This window comes from Mustela nigripes, chromosome 14 (assembly GCF_022355385.1).
Source record: "Mustela nigripes isolate SB6536 chromosome 14, MUSNIG.SB6536, whole genome shotgun sequence".
NCBI classification, from domain to species: Eukaryota; Metazoa; Chordata; class Mammalia; order Carnivora; family Mustelidae; genus Mustela; species Mustela nigripes.
In genome coordinates, this window is record NC_081570.1 from 50,418,139 (window position 1) to 50,440,055 (window position 21,917).

General features: G+C 41.5%; 1 protein-coding gene across 7 annotated transcripts in view; it reads left to right on the forward strand.

Moving 5' to 3' along the window:
- The window catches only part of PATJ (PATJ crumbs cell polarity complex component), a 370,533-nt gene that overhangs the window by 285,506 nt on the left and 63,110 nt on the right, over nucleotides 1-21,917 (forward strand). For all 7 annotated transcript variants that reach the window (XM_059374941.1, XM_059374937.1, XM_059374938.1 and 4 more), the window contains 3 exons: nucleotides 5,479-5,535; nucleotides 10,238-10,352; nucleotides 14,053-14,186. In XM_059374941.1, the coding sequence (XP_059230924.1) occupies nucleotides 5,479-5,535; nucleotides 10,238-10,352; nucleotides 14,053-14,186 (306 nt within the window). The remainder of the gene's footprint in view (nucleotides 1-5,478; nucleotides 5,536-10,237; nucleotides 10,353-14,052; nucleotides 14,187-21,917) is intronic.

The following is a 21,917-nucleotide window of genomic DNA, read 5'->3' on the forward strand; positions in this document are numbered from 1 at the left end:
GCAGAGGGAGAAGCAGGCTCCCTGCTGAGCAAGGAGCCCAATGCGGGACTCGATCCCAGGACGCTGGGATCATGACCTGAGCCGAAGGCAGCTGCTTAACCAACTGAGCCACCCAGGCGTCCTTTTTTTCTTTTTTTTTTTAAGATTTTATTTATTTATTTGACAGAGATGACAAGTAGGCAGAGAGGCAGTCAGAGAGAGGAGGAAGCAGGCTCCCTGCTGAGCAGAGAGCCCGATGTGGGGCTCGATCCCAGGACCCTGAGATCATGACCTAAGCCAAAGGCAGAGGCTTTAACCCACTGAGCCACCCAGGTGCCCCTAGAAGTTTAACTTTTAAGGGAATAATATGCCATGTGATTTCTGGTACAGGTTCATTTTATCAATTTTTATATTTTATTTTGCTTTAAAAAATCTTAAATGAAGTATAATTGACATTAGTTTGTCAATTTTGCTACTGGGCTTGATTAAAAATTATTCCTAAGTGTTTTTAAAGTGCTGGCATCCAAGTTTGGAAAAATAGGTTAAAATGTGTTTCTGATGATTATAGGTCTTAATTCCAGGCTAGAATTCTCAGACGTATATCCTGCTCACTTTTAAACAGCTGGACCGTGTACTTAAAATCCATTTTTATCCCCAACGTGTAGTCCGTCAAGAACTGCAGGATTTCTTGTTCAGCTAGGGGAGCAGATGTCACTGTGCGAACCTTATTCTCTGTTTCAGATCCTCTATGAAAACTGCATCTATAACAATAGTCTAGGAACTCCCTTGTAAGAAGCCAGAGACAATGTGTCTGAGTCAGCACCGGCCTCTCTTCTGTGACAGTATGTGACAGTATGCAAATTGCCAATGGCCAAGTTCAAGTGCGTTCATAGGAGGCATTTTTCACAGCTCATTGTACTTTATATCTTGTATTTCTGAAAAATCACTTGAGATTTGCCTACATGATAAATTCCCCTTTCCTGGTCATAAAAAAGACAGTAAATTTACAGCGAGGTCTGTTCCCTTCATGAGAGTCACAGGAGGAAAGCTCTTGGCTTTTTCCTCCATTCTCTCTGCCTGTGCATCATAAATGAAGAAGATAATATAGAGATGCGAGGGTAGCAGGTAAAGGTAACCTCATGAACTCAGAGACAGCAGAAATAGAGGTGCACATTTTTAACACAAATTCCCATCTTTGACGTCTGCTAGCTTGCTTTCACTCCCAACCCCTTTAACTGGTCTCCTGCAAAGACTTGTTACGTGAAATTCAACTTGCCTGGAAGGAAGCTATTGCTTATTAGATTTTTTAAACTGAGAAAATAATCTAACAGTCATAATTATTAGCCCTAAGGATCCCGCGAAGGAAAAGGATGCATTGGCAGAGCCCCGAACTCAGACCTTCTTACCTGTTGTGTGCAGCTCACACATTGTTCTTTGAGCCTGTGAAGTTTTCACTTCTCTGGAGAAGTCTTGTCAACATGATTTTTAAGGTCCTGTAATCTAAAACCCATATTGTATATCTTACCTTTCTAAGGGAGCAGAAAGTAAGCAAGTTTAGTAGGGAAGGCCTCTTCTGTCCCAGACGCTACACCAGCCACAGGACGTACCAATAAGTGTCACAGGCAGGACTGGCATCCAGCTTTACCTAAGTAATTCCTAGTGCGGCCAAGACTGCAGAGGGGCACAGGAAGGTGCTGGGGAGCTCTTGCTGATAGGATTTCAGCTAATGTAGGCCTCAGGTCGGGGAGGAGTTGGGTGGGGCTGATCCAGGCAAAGGCTGTCCTTTTCTAGTGTATCTGCATGCTCCAGAGGGAAAGGCCTAGGACTCAGATCAGCAGGAGACAATCTGTGTCTGACAGGCATCTTTTAAAAATCACTGAGTCTATTTTATTTTTTATTATAATAAAAAAGGGGGGGGACACAAAACCACAGGCTAAATATTAGAAATACTTTGAAGCTTCAATTTCGTTAATGACAAATTTAAATAGCATTATATATTATAATAAACATCTATAATGGAATAGTAAAAAAAAAAAAAAAAAAAAAATCAGAGTCTGACTATCTTTAGGCTGAGCAGCCCTCCCAAGTTTGCTTTCTTTGCTTGGTTCACTTCCTTCATCTCCGCCTGGCTTACCTTCTGGCTTGACCCCTGTGAGTTTGTTATCCTGATAGATCTTTTCTAGGCTCCACCTTATTTTAATCAGTATTCTCTTGATCGCAGGTGATAAAACCTCATCTTGACCTTACAGACAAAGGGAGATTTACTGATAAGCTACAGGCCCTTTTTACAGTACAGCAGGAAAAGCAAAGTTGACAGCTTCAGGGATCGTTGGAACTTGAATCCTGGTGCCCCATAGGTGTCTGGATGTGTCTTTGACTCTCTATGTCTGTAGACTTGCTTCCTTAGTTTAGTGGGAATGTGGCCATCGAAAATTCCAAAGCTTCTGGGCCAGAAAGGGGCTGACTCTCTTTCCTTGGGTCCGTGTTGGGAAATGCACAGGATGTTCTTATGTGGTTCAGATGTCTACCCTTGGACCAATTGCTGTGGCTGGACAGACAGGACATGTGGATTGCCCAAGTTTGGGATAGAAGTTCACCAGCTCTGATGATTATAAACTGGACATCCCTGTTATTATCTATTATATAGAATATTCCCAGTGTTGTTTTTTATATCCACTGCTTGAAAGCTCCTTCTCTTGATCAGAGGAACTTGCTTGGCTCTCAAAGCATTTTCTTTCAGGAGCTTATAGTACTGTGCTGATGATTACAATATAATGCACATAGAACATGTTCTGTTGGGTTTGTTCCACAAAATAATATGATCTTTTCACCCTCCTTCCTCAGCCTTCTTATTTAGGGGTCTCCTGTGCAAAGTTGGCACCTTAGACTGTCCCAGAACCTCAGCTTTGAAGGCACTAAGAACTCCCTCAATGCAGTAGTTGGAAGAGGAGCAAGTTCTAAATTTATGTTTAAACAAAACACGGAAGAAAGTGACGTACCCTAGGTCACTGGGGTGGTTAGTGCCACGAATTTTTTTTTGGCTGCCCAAGCTCAAAATAAGCCGGCATGACGCGTTCTGATTTAATGTTGTATCTAAAAATGGAATCACCATGTTGAGGCTGGCTCCTAAGAATCTCATGTGTGTCCCTGGGAGGAGGTGAACAGCACATTGCCTTTCCCTTGTGGTTCATCCTCGGTTAAGAGCAGGAGCTCTGCAGCGCAATGCATCTGGTTTAGTTCTGGTTCAGCATATGCTCCAGCATTTGCAGTTTGGATAATAGCCCTTACCCCACGGTTCTGTTGCACATCGGCCTCCGAAATAGGGATGGTGTGTAGGTCAGTAATTGGCAGTTAGTGCTCAGTAAGTTTTAGCTGTCATCATCATCATCATGCACTGGCCCCATCTCTGGGCCCAGAGGCTTAAGGGTAATCAGTATAAGAAATGGGACAGGGGGGGCGCCTGGGTGGCTCAGTGGGTTAAGCCGCTGCCTTCCGCTCAGGTCATGATCTCAGGGTCCTGGGATCGAGTCCCGCATCGGGCTCTCTGCTCAGCGGGGAGCCTGCTTCCTCCTCTCTCTCTCTCTCTCTGCCTGCCTCTCCATCTACTTGTGATTTCTCTCTGTCAAATAAATAAATAAACTTTTAAATAAAAAAAAAAAAAAAGAAATGGGACAGGGGGCACCTGGGGGCTCAGTCGGGTAAGCATCTGCCTTTGACTCAAGTCATGAACTCAGGGTCCTAGGATCGAGCCCCACATCGGGCTCCCTGCTCAGCGAGGAGCCTGCTTCCTCCCCCCTCTCTCTCTGCCTCCCTCTCTACTTGTGATCTCTCTCTGTCAAACAAATAAATAAAATCTTTAAAAAAAAAAAAAGATAAAACACAGTGTTGCATAAATTGTGAGAAAATAACTTGGTGGTGCTATGGAAGGGGCATTGCCCAGGGGCTCAGGGAAGAATTATGCATGAAGGAACTTATAAACTCGTAGCTTATAATCTGTTTTGGAGCACAGTTGGTGGGGGGGTTGTTAGGAGGAGTTCTCCAATGTTGGTCCCATATGGGAGAAATTGAGAGATAATCTGTATTTAAATGAGAAAGAGCTTTGATCCTAAAAAAAATAAGTGGGCAGATAAGGGAAATCACAATCCTCCCGGGGACCTAGGGGGCAGGCTCAGGATATTATGTGCTGGGGTTCTCAGGTGTTCTCAGGTGTAAACCAATAGGGAATTGATGAGACAGGATGGGACTGTAACCTAATCGAGCGATAATGAATGGCTGGACAGGACCTGATCACTATCTATTGTATTGTTACAAATCTGATGGGAGCCCTTTGGATTAACTAGTTCAGTATGTTCGAAGAAGAAACCAGGGAGAGGGTAGGGGATATCAGATAGTACTCCAGCATCCCCCAAAGGAGAAAGTGTCTGTCCATGTAATTATTTTCACTAGCTCTATAGTAGAGTTAAGAATGTGGGTGTATCAGAGCTGGATTCCATTTACTATCATCATTAACATCTTTATTACATATTTGTTGTTTGCCAGGTACCATGCTAAGTGCTGTCCATATATTGCCTTGTTTAATCCTCACAATATCCCTAGAGCATAACAACCTTTATTTTTTCCCATTTTATAAACGAGACTGAGTGAGGCTTGGAGATGTCAGGAAATCTGCTCAGGTTGCAGAACTCTTAAGTCGAGGAACTAGGATCACAAACAACTACCCCTTTGCTATACAAGTCACACCTCTCGTCATCTTCAGATAGCTTACCTACCTGCAGTCTGTATGTTAGACCTGCCAGCTGGTGTCTTTCAGACATTTACCATGGGCTACAGTAAGCCCATCCTTTCTCCTATCCCAGTCAGTCTGTCTCCATGTTCCCTGCCTAGTCCAAGTCCAAATGCAGGAGTTCATGCCTGAGAGTAAACCATCAGATGATAATTTCCCCTGTGACTTTGCCTGAAAAGAAGGATGGGATATGGTGGGAGGCAGACATAAGCATTCTGGTCGATGTTTTGGTCTCAGGAAACCACCCTTTAGGTATGCACTGGTTTCCTGTGTGTTTTGGCAGTTTACTTCTCTCTAAAACCTGGACTCTGCACATTTCTGTGGGATCCAGGACTAACTTAATTTAACTCTGTATCCTCCAGTGTCTTTGGTGACTTTCAGGGGAAAAAGTTCTAATATCAGAGTTCAAACCCTGAAAGAACTAAATATTCAGTACAAATACAAATTTAGAGGTTACTAGAATGGCAAAAGAAGAAAAAACTCTAGCTGAAGTGACCATCAGTGGGTATCTGATAAGTTTAAACCCTGATAGCTCTGAAAGGGCTGAAAAGAAACATTTGGACATGGCAAGGCTGCATTCATTAACAAGACTTTGTTCAGATGGATGAACAAACTGGTGCTTTGGTCATTTTTGTAGCCCCGTGATGTTTGCTACAGTTGGAGAATGCATTTGAGCCCTGAAATGCCTGTAACTGGCTGTATCTTTTCTATTTCAGGAGGACATCTCCCAGGTGGCTGGTCAGCAGAAGGCACCGGAGTGTCCAACGGACAATGTACGTAATTTCCACCTTAGGTTTTGCTCTGCTGGGATGGTATGCATTATAAATGGGTTCCAGAAGGAAAGGAAGTGATTGCAATGAAACTTGCTGGGAGGTTATGGTGTGTCTTAAATTGGAGGTCAGCCCACAGCCATATCATTGATTCTAGGCAAGGTGTGTGGAAATAGTCTTTGTGCCTTTTCCTGGGCCAGTACTCTGAGCAGGTGTTTAAAAGTGAGCCATCCCTACAAACACATCTATACGTAAATTCTGAGAGTGCCATGTCTTACTTAATGTCATTAATAAAAATCTTAAGTGGGAGAATTTGTAGTTCTATAAAAATGCAAATACAGTAACTTTGGTGTTCCTTGCATTTTGAATTCACTTCTCTTAAAAAAAAAAACTATAAATTTCTGTCTGTCAAATTTTTGTACTTTTGTTGGTATTGAGTTTTTTCTTTTTAAAATCTTGATTCTTATTTCTGTGTGCTAGGTGATACGTTCATACTACTAAAATTTACATTATGACTGTATTAGCTGTCATTATATTTAAGGAGCTAGAGCTTACATGGTATTTCAAACACTGCCAGAGAAAATAAATTTGTAAAGTCTCCAAACTTACATACTAAAAACCCAAGTAAAAATGAGTAGATGTAGGAGTGCCTGGGTGGCTCGGTCCATTGAGCATCCAACTCTTGATTTTGGCTCAGGTCATCATTTCAGGTTATGAAATCAAGCCTTGCATTGAGCTCCACGCTCAGTGGGGAGGCTGCTTGAGACTCTCCCTTGCCCCCCACTTGCTCACGTGCTCTCTCTCTAAAATAAAATTAAAAAAAAAAAAATGAGTAGGTGTGGGGATGCCTGGCTGGGTCAGTAGCTCTAGCAGAGAACCAGCCTGAGGTCAGTGGGCAACACCTGCTGTGAGCCTGGGTCAGCTCATTATGAAGAACTTCCAACCCCTTGAGCTGTTCCAAACCACCCACATGGTTTTTAATCAGCAGCTGGCTGGTCATTTATTATCAAAAGACATGAAGACATTGATAGCTATTATCAGTTGAAATCTTAAGCTTTTCTGGCATAGTGATAGGTATATTTATGTTCTTCTCTCTTTGATCTTTTCAACAAGCTCGTAAAGTTTAGAAATACCACTACCAGTTTACAGATGGGGAAGTTTACGCGTAAGGAGGCGATGTGACTCTCCTTTGGTCACACGACTAGTCAGCACTAGCAAGCTCAACAATTCATATATTCTTCGAATGGTGATTTTTGTTTTGCATCATAAATGAACTGTAGATTCCTTCCCCAGAAAAACACTGATAAACATAATTTTGGTACAACACAGGATTTTTTGTAATTCCCAAAATTTTGTAATTGCCTTTTGTGGGTCTCTTGGAAACCCTGGATAAAGAACCCATGGTTTAACTTTAAGCAGTAACTCTCAAAACAAAACTTGCCTGGGCTCCACCTAGGTCCTGATTTACTTAGTCCTTGACAATTTCTGTTATGAAGACAGCATTTGAGAACCACTGGTTTAGTTAGGTTGGATAACCTAGAACGTCCATTCCCACTCATGTTTGAATAGAAGCTATTAAACAGCCAATCCAACCTTTCCTATCTTTCATTCTTAGTAGTTTGGGTTTGTGCCAATTGAAGAGTCACAGGACCACACGTCCCATCCATCACCACACCCACCAACAAGAGGTCAGCCTCTAAAAATAGATGTTGGATGTTTCACTTGGTTTCTGTGGACTGTTTCCTTACTTTTTAATTGAGTTCAATTCTATCACTATCTGTTGGAAACATATCATGCACAATGCAGTGGGATGCTACCCAGATCTGGGATATAATGATTAGCACAAACATTACTGATTTAAAAATCACATGATTCTGGGGCCCCTGGGTAGCTCAGCCAATTAGTTGTCCTACTCTTGGTCCTGGCTCAGGTCATGATATCTTGGATAGGGCTCTAGGCTCAGCAAAGAGTCTGCTTGAAGATTTTCTTCCTCTTCCCCTCACCCCCCACTTAGGCACGGATTCTCTCTCTCAAATAAATGGGGATGCCAGGGTGGCTCAATCGGTTAAGAGCCCGACTCTTGATTTCAACTCAGGTCATGATCTCAGGGTTCTGGAATCAAGTTCTGTGTCGGGCCCCTTGCTCAGTGGGGAGTCCGCTTTTCCCTCCGCCAGCTGCACCCCCTGCTTGTGCCTTCTGTCTCTCTCTCTCTGACAAATCAACAAATAAAATCTTTAAAAAAAATTTTTTTAATTGGTTAAAAAAAAAACAAAATAAGGGGCACCTGGGTGGCTCTGTCAGTTAAGCATCTGCCTTGGGCTCAAGTCATGATTCCAGGGTCCTGGGATTGAGCCCCCTCCCTCTGCATGCTGCTCCCCCTACTTGTGCTCTCTCTGCCAAATAAATAAAATTAAATTTTAAAAAAATAACATTTTTTTAATCACATGATTTTTTTCACTAAGAACTCTAGCAGCTTTGTTAATGATGTGCTTTTTAAAGGTGATAGAAAACAAAAGTTGGACATAAGTGCTGTATGAATTAAGATCAGGTTCAATCTCTATAAGAAGTTTCTCTTCTGTATCAAGTATGGGTATATCAGTCTGAGAATGATGTGGTATCTCCCAGTGTCACACACTCAGGCATCTGATTACCATCCTCAAAAAAATGCATCCAGTTTTGATCTAAGACGGCTGCTCGGGCAGTTGTCATCTGCATTCCAGTTAGAACAGGAGGACAGGATCCTTACCCTGCAGAAAATGACCTGAAAATTGTACAGTTCACATCTGTTTACATCTACTGACCAACACCTAGTCCAAGGACACTGGAAAGTATGGTCCTCAGAGTCATTGGTATCTAGGTGGTTCCATTGTTCAGTTTTCTGGTAGTAAACCTGTATTTGTCATTTTTCCACTTCCCTCTTTTTAAATCACTGAAAATATGTCTTTGAATAAGTCTTCTAAAATAAGTATACGGTCTTTATTAAATGTTGGTGAGAAAAACTACAGAAAAGAAAATGAACGTCCATAGAACCAGTGCATAGCAGCGGTTTGATAAACATTTTATTTTTTTTTTAAAGATTTTATTTATTTATTTGACAGAGAGAAATCACAAGTAGATGGAGAGGCAGGCAGAGAGAGAGAGGGAAGCAGGCTCCCTGCTGAGCAGAGAGCCCGATGCGGGACTCGATCCCAGGACCCTGAGATCATGACCTGAGCTGAAGGCAGAGGCTTAACCCACTGAGCCACCCAGGCGCCCTGATAAACATTTTAAATCTGTATCATTCTGGGGTGCCTGGCTGACTCAGACAGTAGAACACACACGTGTATCCCAGGGTTATGAGCTCAAGCCCCCAGTGGGGATAGAGATGCTTAAAAATAAAATCCTTAAAAAATAAAAATAAAAAAAGAATTTGTAACATTCTTTCGCTACTACTGACTTTTAATCTGACCTCCTTCTCCAAATAGCTGTGTGACTGAGACATGTTACTTGACAGTGGTTTCTTTGTCTGGAAAAGAAAGTAATAATGTCTCACTCTCCAGGTTGTTCTTAGGATTTAAAGAGTTCATGGATGTAAGAGCGTTTTTAAAAAACGGGAAAGCACAACACAGATACACAAGGGCTGGTGTTGTTCTAGTTTTTATATGCTGCACCGTGCCTTGTACTAAGGCACAGCCTTCCACTGCCAGAATCTTGAGGTGTCATTGTTCTGGAGCAGTTACCTTGATCCTATTTCTAGACTCCAGGGACAGCCTGGTGCTTCACTGCCTCCACCAGAATCTTCCAGCTGGGGATGGGTTCCCTGGCTAACTACAGATCCAGAAGGCAGGTCAGGTCTCTACCTATGTTTCTTAACTGCCTGTTAAGCGAGCATGGAGTCCTTTTGGTTTTCCAATACTAATATTCATTGAAGGTATTATCCACAGAAATCCAGAATTATGAGTTAACTTTCCAGAGCTCACATAGCAAAGGTCTCTGTACCTCTATTGAAGTACAAATCCATTTTCTGCTGTGAGTTTCCATGTCTTTAATTTTGCTCTTCTCTATCCATTCATCGACTCATTCATTCATCGAACATTTATTGAGGGTCTACTATGTTCCAGGTACTGGGAATCAAGGGTGAATAAGGTATCGTTCTTTAGGGTGAATTAAAATGGCATTAGTGTACCTGGCACTTACTAGACTTTCAGTGGATGCTTATTTCCTCTTCCTGGCCCTCATGTTGCTCAATTAACCTGTCTAATGCATTTAACTATTGTGGATGTATCCAGAAGAGAAGGACATTGTCGTATGCTCAGAACATCTGCAGCATGGATTGCTTTTCAGTGGGCACAACATGGGTATGTGGACTTCACATTGATTTCATCAGAATCAATGGAAATTGAAAAAATTTTTCTTCTGTTTCCCAACCCCAGCAGACCACAATATACAGACCACAATGATAGAGTATCGTCAGCTGTTATCCTTCTTCCCTTCCTCCATCCACCCTTCACTGAAGCATCTTGGGTGTCAAGTTCGTTAGGGAAGCATGGGGGATGGGACAGAAACCATCCTAACTTCCTCCTGCCACCTATTCCACTCTAAATTCTCAGAAGACATTACTGGAGTGCCGCCATTGTTTGGGGAACAACACACCAGTTTTAAAGCCTCATCCTTTGGTTTTTCGTTCTCGTCTTTGACATTCGTCTAATTTTCCCTTCTTTTGTAGGCTGTCAGCCAGATGAAACAGCAGCAAAAAAATTCAACAAAAGTCTCCTTCAGTTCACAAGAGATCCCTTTAGCACCATCGTATCACTCAGTGGATGCGGATTTCACAAACTATGGTATGATTCTTTCCATGAGCCGAACTGAATTGACTCCTCCAACATGAGAAAAGGAGGGAATTGTGATATCCTGAGAAGCGCCCTGGACCGGGAGTCGGGAAGCCTGGCTCTATACCCCTCCTCTGCTTCCTCAGCTCCAAGTCTTGGCCAGGCCGCCATTTTCCTCAACCTGCTACTGTGGTTGCCTGTTTATTGAGTATGAAGGTGCTAAAACAAAAAAGGCCCTCAGTAAATACTGTTTACATATGAGGCTTACAAATTATTCTGTAATCTCTCCAAAAGATTGTGTTTGATATATGAGTATTATCTCCTAAAAATCATATTCAGTCAAATTGTTAGCCTTGCATATGTTGATGTAAGTTATTTGAAGACTGTTAATTTTCAGTGCTTAAAGACATGAGTATTCGCTTTCTCTCTTTGAATTCCTGGCATGAATTATGCTGACTGGCAGTTGAAATAGAATTTCAGAATGAATAATGAGTATTTCCACTTTGCTTTTACATAATATAAGTCTGTAAAATAACAAATAAAATAAAAATCAAACACCTGCTCACCAGTGGCAAAGCACACCCCTGCATGAATTTAACAGGCCTGACACCTTTATGTATTTGTCTTGTGCATATTTTTTCATAAATATTAACTCAAAAACTTTAGCAAGCAGGTGTTATTCCAAAATACTAGATTTTTGCTAAAATACTTAATGAATGTGGTCAGCAGACTATGACCCATAGGTCAGATTTGGCCCACCATATGTTTTGTATGGTCTGCAAGCTAAAAATGGTTTTCATATTTTTAAGGGGTTGGAAAAAGTCAAAAGAACATTTCATGAAAATTCTCTGAAATCCAGACTTCCATGTCCACAAATAAAATTTTCTTGGAATACTCATTTGTTTACCTGTTGTCTAAGGTTCCCGTCACACAATAAGGATAGAATTGAGTATTTCAGCAGGGAATGTGTGGTCTGTAAAGCTCAAAATACTTATCACCTGGCCTTTTACTAAGACAGCAACTACCATGTAGACCCATTGAGTTTTGATAAGATGCATCACATATTTATATCTTGGTAACAGAAATTAATCTCCCATTATTTAATCTGTGGAAATTCTACTCATTCAGTCCTCTACTTACCAAACATTGGGGGTTCGATCTGTCAGGCTTCGGGCTGGGCTGTTTGGGAAAAATACATACCAGCCCTAACTCAGGACTGGCTAGGGTGAGACAGAAGTGGAGGAAGAGAAGCGCCGTCCCCAGCATCTCTGACTCTCTGTCCTCTCTTCTCACTCAGGAGGCTCTACTAGGGGTGCCTGGGTGGCTCAGCAGGTCAAAGCCTCTGCCTTCAGCTCAGGTCATGGTCTCAGGGTCCTGGGACCGAGCCCTACATCAGGCTCCCTGCTCAGCAGGGAGCCTGCTTCCCCCTTTCTCTCTGTCTGCCTCTCTGCCTACTTGTGATTTCTCTCTGTCAAATAAATAAAATCTTTAAAAACAAAAGAGGCTACACTAGTCATTTACAGAAGGATAAACTTTGTAAAGCATTCATGAAATTATGCACTATTGCACATTGTTTTTAGTGTAAGTGAATGGAAAATGGAGTGTGAAATGCATATGCTGCCAAAAGATCTAGAGTCAAATTAGGTTTCTAATTTAATATTCTCCTCCTAATAGGGCATTTTTTATTGTTACCAAGGTTGCATCACTAAATTTCTCACTCTTAACTGGGAGGCCATTAGATTAATAAATTCCATGTGGTCAGAAAGAGTAACTGTATGCCTGCCACATTACGCCAGCTGCTGGACTGGGCACCTCACACACATTGTTCATTTACTTCCTATTAGAACGCGGCTCGTTACATGCATTTTTTGGCTGAAGAATGAGCCTCCATTTCACCCACCTATTAATTCCCTTCTTGGGAGCTTAAATGCATGTCCCCACCACTCCAGAACCTGCTTTATTATTACTATTACTGAGTCAGAGCAGAACCCTCCACAGGCTTACCTAGAGCCTGTTTCCTTTTGTTTAATATCAGGGATTGGCAAACTTTTTCTGTAAAGAGCCAGATAGTAAATATTTAAGGCTTGCGGACCATATGGTCTCTGTTGCAACGACTCAGCTCCGCTGTCTCAGGGTGCTAACAGCCGTAGACTGGAAGTAAATGGATTAGCAGGGCTGTGTTCCAATACAACTTCATTTATGGACATTGAAATTTGAATTTCATGTAATTTTCACATGTCTTGAAATGTTTTTTTTTTTCCAAACTTTTGAAAATGTGAAAATCATTTTTAGCCTGCAGGCCAGGATTTGGGGGCCTGCAATTGTGCAGCTGTTTAATGAGCTTTGTGAATCCCAGGCTGGGCCCTGTGCATTAGCTGCCGCTGACCAGCAGGTGGGGCCCTTTATTATCAGCCCTTAACTAAGCTGTTCCCTTGCGTAAGAATCGGTACTCCCCATAATCAAACTTAGTTGTCAAAGAAGATAATCATCTCTGGAGGCTGTTATTGTACAAGAAGCTCTTGAAGCTAACATTTTGAATATTTTGATTTTTCAATTGTTTAGGTTCAGTCACCTGGAAAATGCACACATGTAGAAGTTATGCTAGATAAAAGGGTTGTATTGAACATCTTTTCCTAGCCAGTAAATATTTTTTTTCCATTCATTTTTTTAGAGAAACCCAATCTAAAGCGATGATTTAGGGGCACTTGGGTAACTTAGTCCGTGGAGTGACCGACCCTTGTTTTCAGTTTACGTCTTGATCTCAGGGTCGTGAGTTCAAGCCCCATGCTGGGCTCCACATTGGCGGTGGAACCTACTTAAGAAAATTAAATAAATAAATAAAACAACAATTTTAAAAAGTAAACCTTGGGGCACCTAGCTGGCTCAGTCAATAGAGCTAAAAAGTAAAAAGTAAATCTTTATAAAATAGCAGTAACAAGTTTTTCAGCTATGGACCTAGCAGTTACTTTTTGAATGTTGTGTTTATGACATTTTTTTTAACCATGTATATATTTTGGGATCATTGTTAGATAATTCTTATTTTCAGCCACATCATACTTTATTGATGAAATCCTTTATATATCTTAATTCATGATATGCTCTAATTAAAAGTGTTTAAGCACTAATTCTTAGTATCTTCTAACTATAACTCAGAATCTTTTGTCATAGCAGTCTTTATTTTCATTATAACATACATCAGTATGTGCTTAATCATCTAATCATCTTATATTTTTTTAGATTTTATTTATTTATTTGAGAGAGAATAAGAGAGGGCATGAGAGGGGAGAAGGTCAGAGGGAGAAACAGACTCCCCATGGAGCTGGAAGCCCGATGTGGGACTCAATTCTGGGACTCTGGGATCCTGAGCTGAGCTGAAGGCAGTTGCTTAACCAACTGAGCCACCCAGACAGCTCCTAATCATCTTACATCTTACTGTGCGAGTTTTCAGGGTATATTTTAAGACTAAAAAAATTTCAAGTATACTTAAAATAGTTGATTAAGTAAGGAGGGTAGTTACTGTTTTCATCCCAAAAATGTCGGGTTTCATCCCTTCCTGAATGAACGTGAAGGACCCAGGTTTTTTCTCAATGGTGCTCAGCAGGAAAAGAGTGAAATGACAGACACATGCAAACCGTGTACTCCCCAACTAATACAGTATGCACACTGGGCTGCCTCTCCTACCTGCCCATCATTCTGTTTCGTCCTTCTCCAGGTGGTTTCCAGGCCCCTCTGTCAGTGGACCCTGCCACGTGTCCCATTGTTCCTGGCCAGGAGATGATTATAGAAATATCCAAGGGACGTTCAGGTCTTGGTCTCAGCATTGTGGGAGGAAAAGACACGCCTTTGGTAAGTTCCTAGAAGTGAAGTGTATCCACTGTCATAGTTTTTTGTTGAGCCTTATTCTGGCCTTTATCACTTCTGTGGAAGACTTGGCTTCTTCATGGTGTGGAGGAAAACTTAATTACAGACACGCATGTATGTTCTGGCCAGCTTTGAAGTTTTTCTCAGTGTTCCAGGATTTTCTCTGCATTGAGTATTTTTTTAAATAAATGCTTATTAGATCAACAACATTGTAGCCACATTTAGAAATATTATAATAGGATTTAGGACCACCTGGGTGGCCCAGTCAGTGGTGAAGTGTCCAACTCTCGATATGGGTTCAGGTCATGATCTCAAAGTTGTGAGAGCAAACCCCAAGTCAGGCTCCGTGCTCAACATGGAGTCTGCTTAAGATTCTCTCCTTCTTCCCCTCCCCCAGCGCACACACATACTCACCCTTTCTCTCTAAAATCTGCTGAATTATAAATTAAACAATAAAAAAAAAAAAAAACAGAATTTAGGCCAGTGTCTACTACATGCTAAGAATAAAGTAAGTATTAACTGTCATTATTATGGTCATCATTATTATTTCATGGAATGCTAGATAAAAATATCTATCAGTTATTTTAGCATAACAGTTTAGGTTTTGCTTTATTCTAACGATGTTCATATCTACTCATAATTTTTTAAAAAATTAGTCTCGAATGTTAGTTTTTGCTTGGATGACAGATCTTTGAGTATTCAGTGTGAGTGTATGTGTATATGAGAGAGAGGAGGGGGCAGAGGGAAAGAATCTTAAGCAGCCTTCACGTCCACTCAGAGCTTGATCTCACAACCCTGAGATCATGACCTGTGCCAAAATCTAGAGTCAGACGCTTAACCCACTGAGCCACCGAGGTGCCCTATTTAGTATATTTTGATGTTACTGCTCATTATCATTTTTTTAACTTCCTGTGTTTTGATTTATAAAAATGTGATGAATCAATGCATATATATTTGAATAGGTCATGCATACATATTGTGCTCAGATAAATTGATATAAAGGATATAAGGTAGAAAGCAAATCCTCCTCCAACCATTTTGCCCTAGCCCTGCCCTCCAAAACCCATCCTGCTCTCCCTAGAGATGAGACTTCCTCTTAATAAATATGTTTTTAAATGAATATTTTGGCATTTCTTTTGCCCATTTTTATTTAGTAAGGAGTAGATTACATATGCCAGACTTAGAGATAAAACGTGTAATATGATGAGTAAAAATAATTCTCATTTTTGTCCAGAGTATGATAATTCCACATTAGTATTGTCAGGAGGTAAGGAGATCCCGTTATATTTTTCTGTTGTACCAATGAGGCCCCCAAAGTGCTAGGCATCTCAAGAACCACACAGTGCAGTGGAAACCTGGGTCTCGGTGCCTTCTGCCCGCCCCCTGGTCTCAGCCCTTCCTCCCACCCTCCTGTCCCACCTGATCTAGTGAAGATGGCACCACACATCCCGCTGGTGCACGACCTAAACAGGACTGTGCTTGGATGCTGGGGTTTATTTATTAAAGGGCTTTATCTCCATCCACTTGATTAAAGTATTGCTTTAACTTCTCCCCTGAGCTCAGGATAATTTATTTCCTGAATTTTTCTCCCTTTGCCTGTGCAGGCAGGGCCTGCTGTGTACGGCTTCGTGCATACATGAGGATATTCGTTCGTGAGCTTGGATGAAACTGTGAACACCTGGAGCTAACTAGCTCAGTAGCCATTTGTAGCTCCCACCCTCTTGTGGGGTGAGATTTAAATACGATTTTAAAATATTGCCTAGACCAGACCACTTGAAGGGAAACTTCTGAAGAAAAGTTTGCCCCTTGCCTCAGCGACAGAAGCTGAACAGATAGCTTTCTAAGCCAGATAATGAGAAGCCCAGAAAAGTTCGGGGGTCGTAAAGAAGTGGATATATATATGTACTAAATATTTTTAAAGCATATTATATATAAATTGTCATCCCAAGGTCTTTGGGGTAGTATGCAGAAACTATTGGCTGACCCTGGATATTGGCTTTTTCCTTCCTTCCAGAGCCTGTTTTCTGATTTTTCCAAAGAGATATTCCTGAATATTGAAAAAACTGAATTTATATAAATCTTCATTTGAAATGAACCAGGGGATTTACATTTTAAGAAAACTCTGTAGTGAATTCTTTCATGAAGATGTAACCCTCTGATTTATCTTTTGGAAATCTAAGTCTGTACCACTTAAAATAAGGCAGAACCAGATTCCCTGTAGGAATAGGAAATTTTCTTTCCAATATGAGATCCCGTAGCATGTTTTGCCCAACTGAATGAGTTCACTAGCTGATTTTTTTTTTTTTTTGGCTTTGTTATTAATTTGATTTGGCTTTACATGGGTGGGTTAGAAAACCTGGGTGACTGCGCCCGTGCTGCTCTGGGGTCTTCCCTGTTGCCCACACCGGTGCTCCCGGCTGCCGGCCTGGGAGCTTCCACTGCCCACATCACCTTCTGCTTCCTGTTGAGGCTGTTTGCTAGCTACCATGCTCTGCTTCTGCTTCTCTGGCCACCACGAGGCAGCCCCATCCACTCCCTACCCCCCCCCAAATTCTTTAACAGCGTTCTGAAGTTCGTAATCTATAGTTCTGCCTTATGAGACTGTAAATCCCATTGTCCTTGGAAGGATAAGTACCACTTAAAAATGAGAAATGGGACACAGCTTTTATTTCTTAACCTCAGGTACCTCGTCAAAAGCTGTAAGTTCAACTCATGAGTTATATATAGCCGCGTCGTTTTTGGTGAAGCTGAACAGCAGGGGTGGGCAGAAGGTGCTTCAACGAGTAAAAGCGTTGTTTACCACCATGGCGATCTGTTTGTCCTTCCAAATTTTGACATGGACTATGCAGCCTCGTTGACAGTCCAGGTCCCATTATCCAGTTGAGGGCACGGGACTGCAGCCAGCCAGCCGGAAGTTAGCAAATGAAGATGAGAGCATCTGAAGGGAAACTGTGGACAGCATTGACCCACTGACCGAAGTACCTTCGCACGTATCTTTGCACATTTGATTTTGTGACGCACCCTCTCTTCCGCTCCGATGGGGGCGAGGTGGGGAAGAGCACATTCTGAGTGCTGGTGAGCCTTCTCAGGCATCTGCTCCAAGCCGCCCAATTAGGGTTTCTGGGCCCTCTTTGTTGTGTATCCAACAGATATGTTTGCCATCTTTGGAGGAATTGAGCCTCTGGGACTTGGTCTTGACACCACATCAGTCCTATCTGCTATAAATAATTGCTCTGGAGCCAAGGCAGATGGTTTCTGAGATCAGAGAGGGAGATCTCACTTAGCATCCCATTGTGTTTGCAGCCAGTCTTCTGAATGGGCCTTTTAAAATACCACAATCATGGTGAGGGTGAGCCTCTTGGGAAAGTTTACGAGTGCACCTGGACCCAGTCCTCAATGACAGACTTCTGCCTCTGTTGTTTTAATCTTCTCCTTTCCGTGTACATGGCTCTTCTATAATAGCTTACATATGTTGGCTTAAAGGCTGCCCTTAGTGCCGCGGACGTAAAATTGAGTGAAATAACCCTGTCCTTACACGCTCAGTCAAGTTCATTCTACAACCTTCAGTGTTTATGGTCTAATATAAGGGACCAACCAATGAAAAATCCTAATAAGGACTCCTACAATAGGGAATTTTCTCTGGAAAGTAGAAGAAAGTATAACTACGGGCATCTGGGTGGCTGAGTCAGTTAAGCGTCCAGCTCTTGATCTCAGCTCTGGTAGTGATCTCAGGGTCTCAAGTTCAAGCCCCGCCTTCAGGAAGAAAGGAGGGAAGCAGAAAGGAAGGGACGGAGGGGCACTACAGCACACGTGTTCTAGATTGAATTAATGTGGATTAGTTTTTATATGTTTCTTATAAGCCAGCATCTTAGTCCATCCAGAGTGCTGTAGCAAAATACCACAGACTGGGTGGCATATAAACAACGGAAATTTATTTCTCACAGTTCTGGAGGCTAGAAGTCCAAGGTCAGGGTGCTGTCATGGTCAGATGAGGGCCCTGTCTGTGCTGTAGAGACTTCTCATATCTTCACATAGTAAAAGGAGCTTCTGTGAGGCCTTTTTTATAAGGGCATTAATTTCATTCATGAAGACTCAGCTCTCATGACCTAATTGCCTCCCAAAAAGCCCTACCTCCTAATACAATCACTTTGGGCATTAGAGTTTCTACATTTGAGTTTAGAGGGGCACACAGTAAGGAAACCACATAAGGTATAAAATTGGTAGTATATTTATTCCTATTATTTTTTTCTGTCCGTCCATCCACCCACCCATCATCCTACCTCTCCCCACCACCACCACCACTCTTTCTGGTCTTGGAGTGCTAGTTTGCATGAAACCTTGCAACTCCGAAGACTTGACATATTCTGCCAAATGAAAGACTGAGGACTCTTACCTTTTATGCTCACCGCGGATTTCCTAAGCCTCTCCCTGAATCCTTAAATCCCCCCTTCTCTGAAATGTTTGCTTGCTGATGAGAAGTTTTATCTCTAGTGTCCTCAGAAGTAAAACGTAGTTCTCCAGTGTCATTTTGTTGAGGTTATTTTATGATCAGCCTTGGGAATTCTAGAGAAGACAAAGAAGAACTTAAATCTTTTATCTCAGAGTATTGGCAGACTTGGACTGTTCTTGGGATCGAACAAGTGAAGTGCAGAAAGAGTGATGTAAGTTTCTCCAGGACCCTCACTCTGTGCATTTTCCTTTCTCTGGTTACCATTGCCAGAGGTCCCAGACTGTCATATCAGATCTAATAGGCTGAGTAATGACACTGATTCTATGGCATCCGAATCCCAGATCTCTAACTGTAGGGCCTTGGACAAGCATATTAACCCTTCTAGGTTAAATCTGCTTCTTCATTGGTGGCGGTGACAACAAAATCCACCTCTTAAGGTTGGTATATAGATTAATAAGGTAAAGAATATAAAAGACTTTTTCCAATATCTACATACTGAATTCAGTCTTTATTTTTTTCAAGATTTTATTTATTTATTTGAGAGAGAGGGGGAGAGAGCTCAAGCAGGAGTTGGGGGAGGGACAGACAGAGAAGCAGGGAGCCCAACATGGGGCTCAATCCTGGGACCCTGGGATCATGTCCAGAGTCAAAGGCAAATGCTTAACTAAGTGAGCCACCCAGACAGCCCATGAGTTCAGTTACTATTGATTATTGTTAAACATTTATATTAAAATATATCCTCAGCTCCCTTCATATGTCTGTCTGGGTTTTTTTTTTTTAAGATTTTATTTATTTATTTGACAGACAGAGATTACAAGTAGGCAGAGAGGCAGGCAGAGAGAGAGGAGGAATCAGGCTCCCCACTGAGCAGAGAGCCCAATGATGTGGGGCTCGATCCCAGGACCCTGGGATCATGACTCGAGCTGAAGGCAGAGGCTTTAACCCACTGAGCCACCCAGGTGCCCCCATATGTCTGTCTTTGATACATCAGCTCCACACTGAGAAACAAGACTTTGTTTCTGCATATTTAAATATTTGTCAGCATCACACTTTTAAAAAGTGATTTGATACTCTTAATATGTAATTAATATGTATCCTCTTACTTAATTCTCACAATAACGCTATGGAAGAGGGAGCAATATTACCCCCATTTAACAGATGAGGAAATGAAGACGCAGGTAAGTTAGGTAACTTCTCCAAGGGCCTAATGCTAGCAGTTGGTCCGATGATCCAACTCCAAAGCCAAACGACTGGGCTCCTTTTCTAGGGCTACCACTATATGCCATCGACCTTCACCTGTAGAAGGGAGTTACTCATCTTACCCACCAGACCTTGAGTACCTTGAGATCAGCCCTGTTTTATGTATTTTATACCTTTAGTGCCACCTTATAGTGCCTTGCCCACATAGAAATAGGACTGTCTAGCCTCTGTGAGCCACTCCGGGCTCCGGCCAGGCTGGCCTCCTTCCATTCCTTTCGAGGCATTTGCACGTGCTATTAGATGTGTCTGGAGTGCTTGCCTGATCAGTTTTAACTGGAGCTAGAGTATTCTGTTCATTTCTGGGTATGACAACGTGGTCGACAGGACATTGTTGAAACCACATCATGGCAAGGAAGAATTGAGTCGAGTTGGGAAAAGAAGATCAGAGGGGACAATGACAACTCTCTGCAAACATGTAAGGTTATCTTTTTGTGAATGAGGGATAACAGCAGGTTCTTCCAAGGGGCTTGGTGAAAAACAGATTTCACGTTTTCATAAGGAAGGATTTTCTAAACATCAGTTGGGCAAAGGTGGAATGAACTATGTAATGAGTGCCGAATCTCGAGAAATATTTTGACAGATGCAGGCATTTGCAAGGATATTATTATTCGGCTTTATTTTTTAATCAGGCAGGAACATTTACATTGATAATTCTCTTTCTCAAGGTTATGGCAGTCTAAGGAAATTCTCTCTCTTTTTTTATATTCCCATCTCACAAATTTCTTAAAATGTCTTTGAGTTTTTTGAACTAGAGAATAAGGCTTCATTATTGTTTAGTTTTGTTTTATGGAAGCTAGTTATTGTTACCACTTTTGGAAAGGTTAAATTTATGAATATAAGCCCTCTTTGTTACACTTGTGTGGTTCCTCTGGGCTGAAGATAAGCTTGTCTCTTTGTAAGAGGAAAACAATTAGCCTAAGGCATTTGTTTTGTCTTTATATTTTCGGTACCATCGTTTTGTAATTGAGGTCAGTGAATGCCGAGGGTAGATTGTAAAATTTAGATACCCAGAATATTTTTTTTAAAGATTTTGTTTATATATTTATTTGTCAGAGAGAGAGAACACGCACAAGCAGGCAGAATGGCAGGCAGAGGTAGAGAGAGAAGCAGGCTTCCTGCGGAGCAAGGAGCCCGAGGCAGGACTCAGTTCCAGGACCCTGGGATCATAGCCTGAGTTGAAGGCAGCAGCTTAACCGACAGCCACCCAGGTGTCCGGATACATGGAATATTTAGAAGGCCTGGGAATGTCAGATTGCAAATCTGATTTCTCTCCATATTTCAAATCAGTATTTTATTCCCCACCTGATCTAGTACCAATTTAATTCAGTGTCATTAAACAAATGTTCTATAAATGGGAGAGGTACATTAGCAAGAAGCATCCAGTTAGAAGGACTATCACATTTGGATACTGTGTGGTCAAGTCATCCATCTAGAAACTGAAGTGAAAAATATCAGTCTTTTAGCTCTAACCATGTGTCCAGCTCTGCAGTGACCTCACATAATCCTGATTCTCCATGTTGCATGCTATTGTTTAGCTGTTACTGCTTTGGGCCATTTAAATGTGGAACTGTAACAATTTAAACTACTAGGTTTTTTTTTAAAGTAAGCAGAATAGAAAACTTTTTTACATTTGATTAAGTGTTTTATTTTGCTATTCCCCTTCAAATGAACTTTGCACGGTCTGTTTCATGAGGAGTGTGGTTTGCTTTGGCGTATAATCCCCCAAAGCCAGGCTCCTTTTATCATTATTGCTTAAGTCATATATTTTTACACAAAACATCTTATTACCTTAGTTTTATTTTAAAATCAAAGCAGAGTTTGCAAAAAGTCTATGAATCACACTGAAAGAATGTTAACGAATAGTACCTCTGAATTTCCAGATTTGGGCATTTCTGATCTTAAAGAATATGACTGTAAGCAAAAATATTATGCAAGCTGAGTAAAGTTTAGATAAATAAGGACCAGATGGAACTATAGGGACTTATAAAATATAATGCAAATATTAT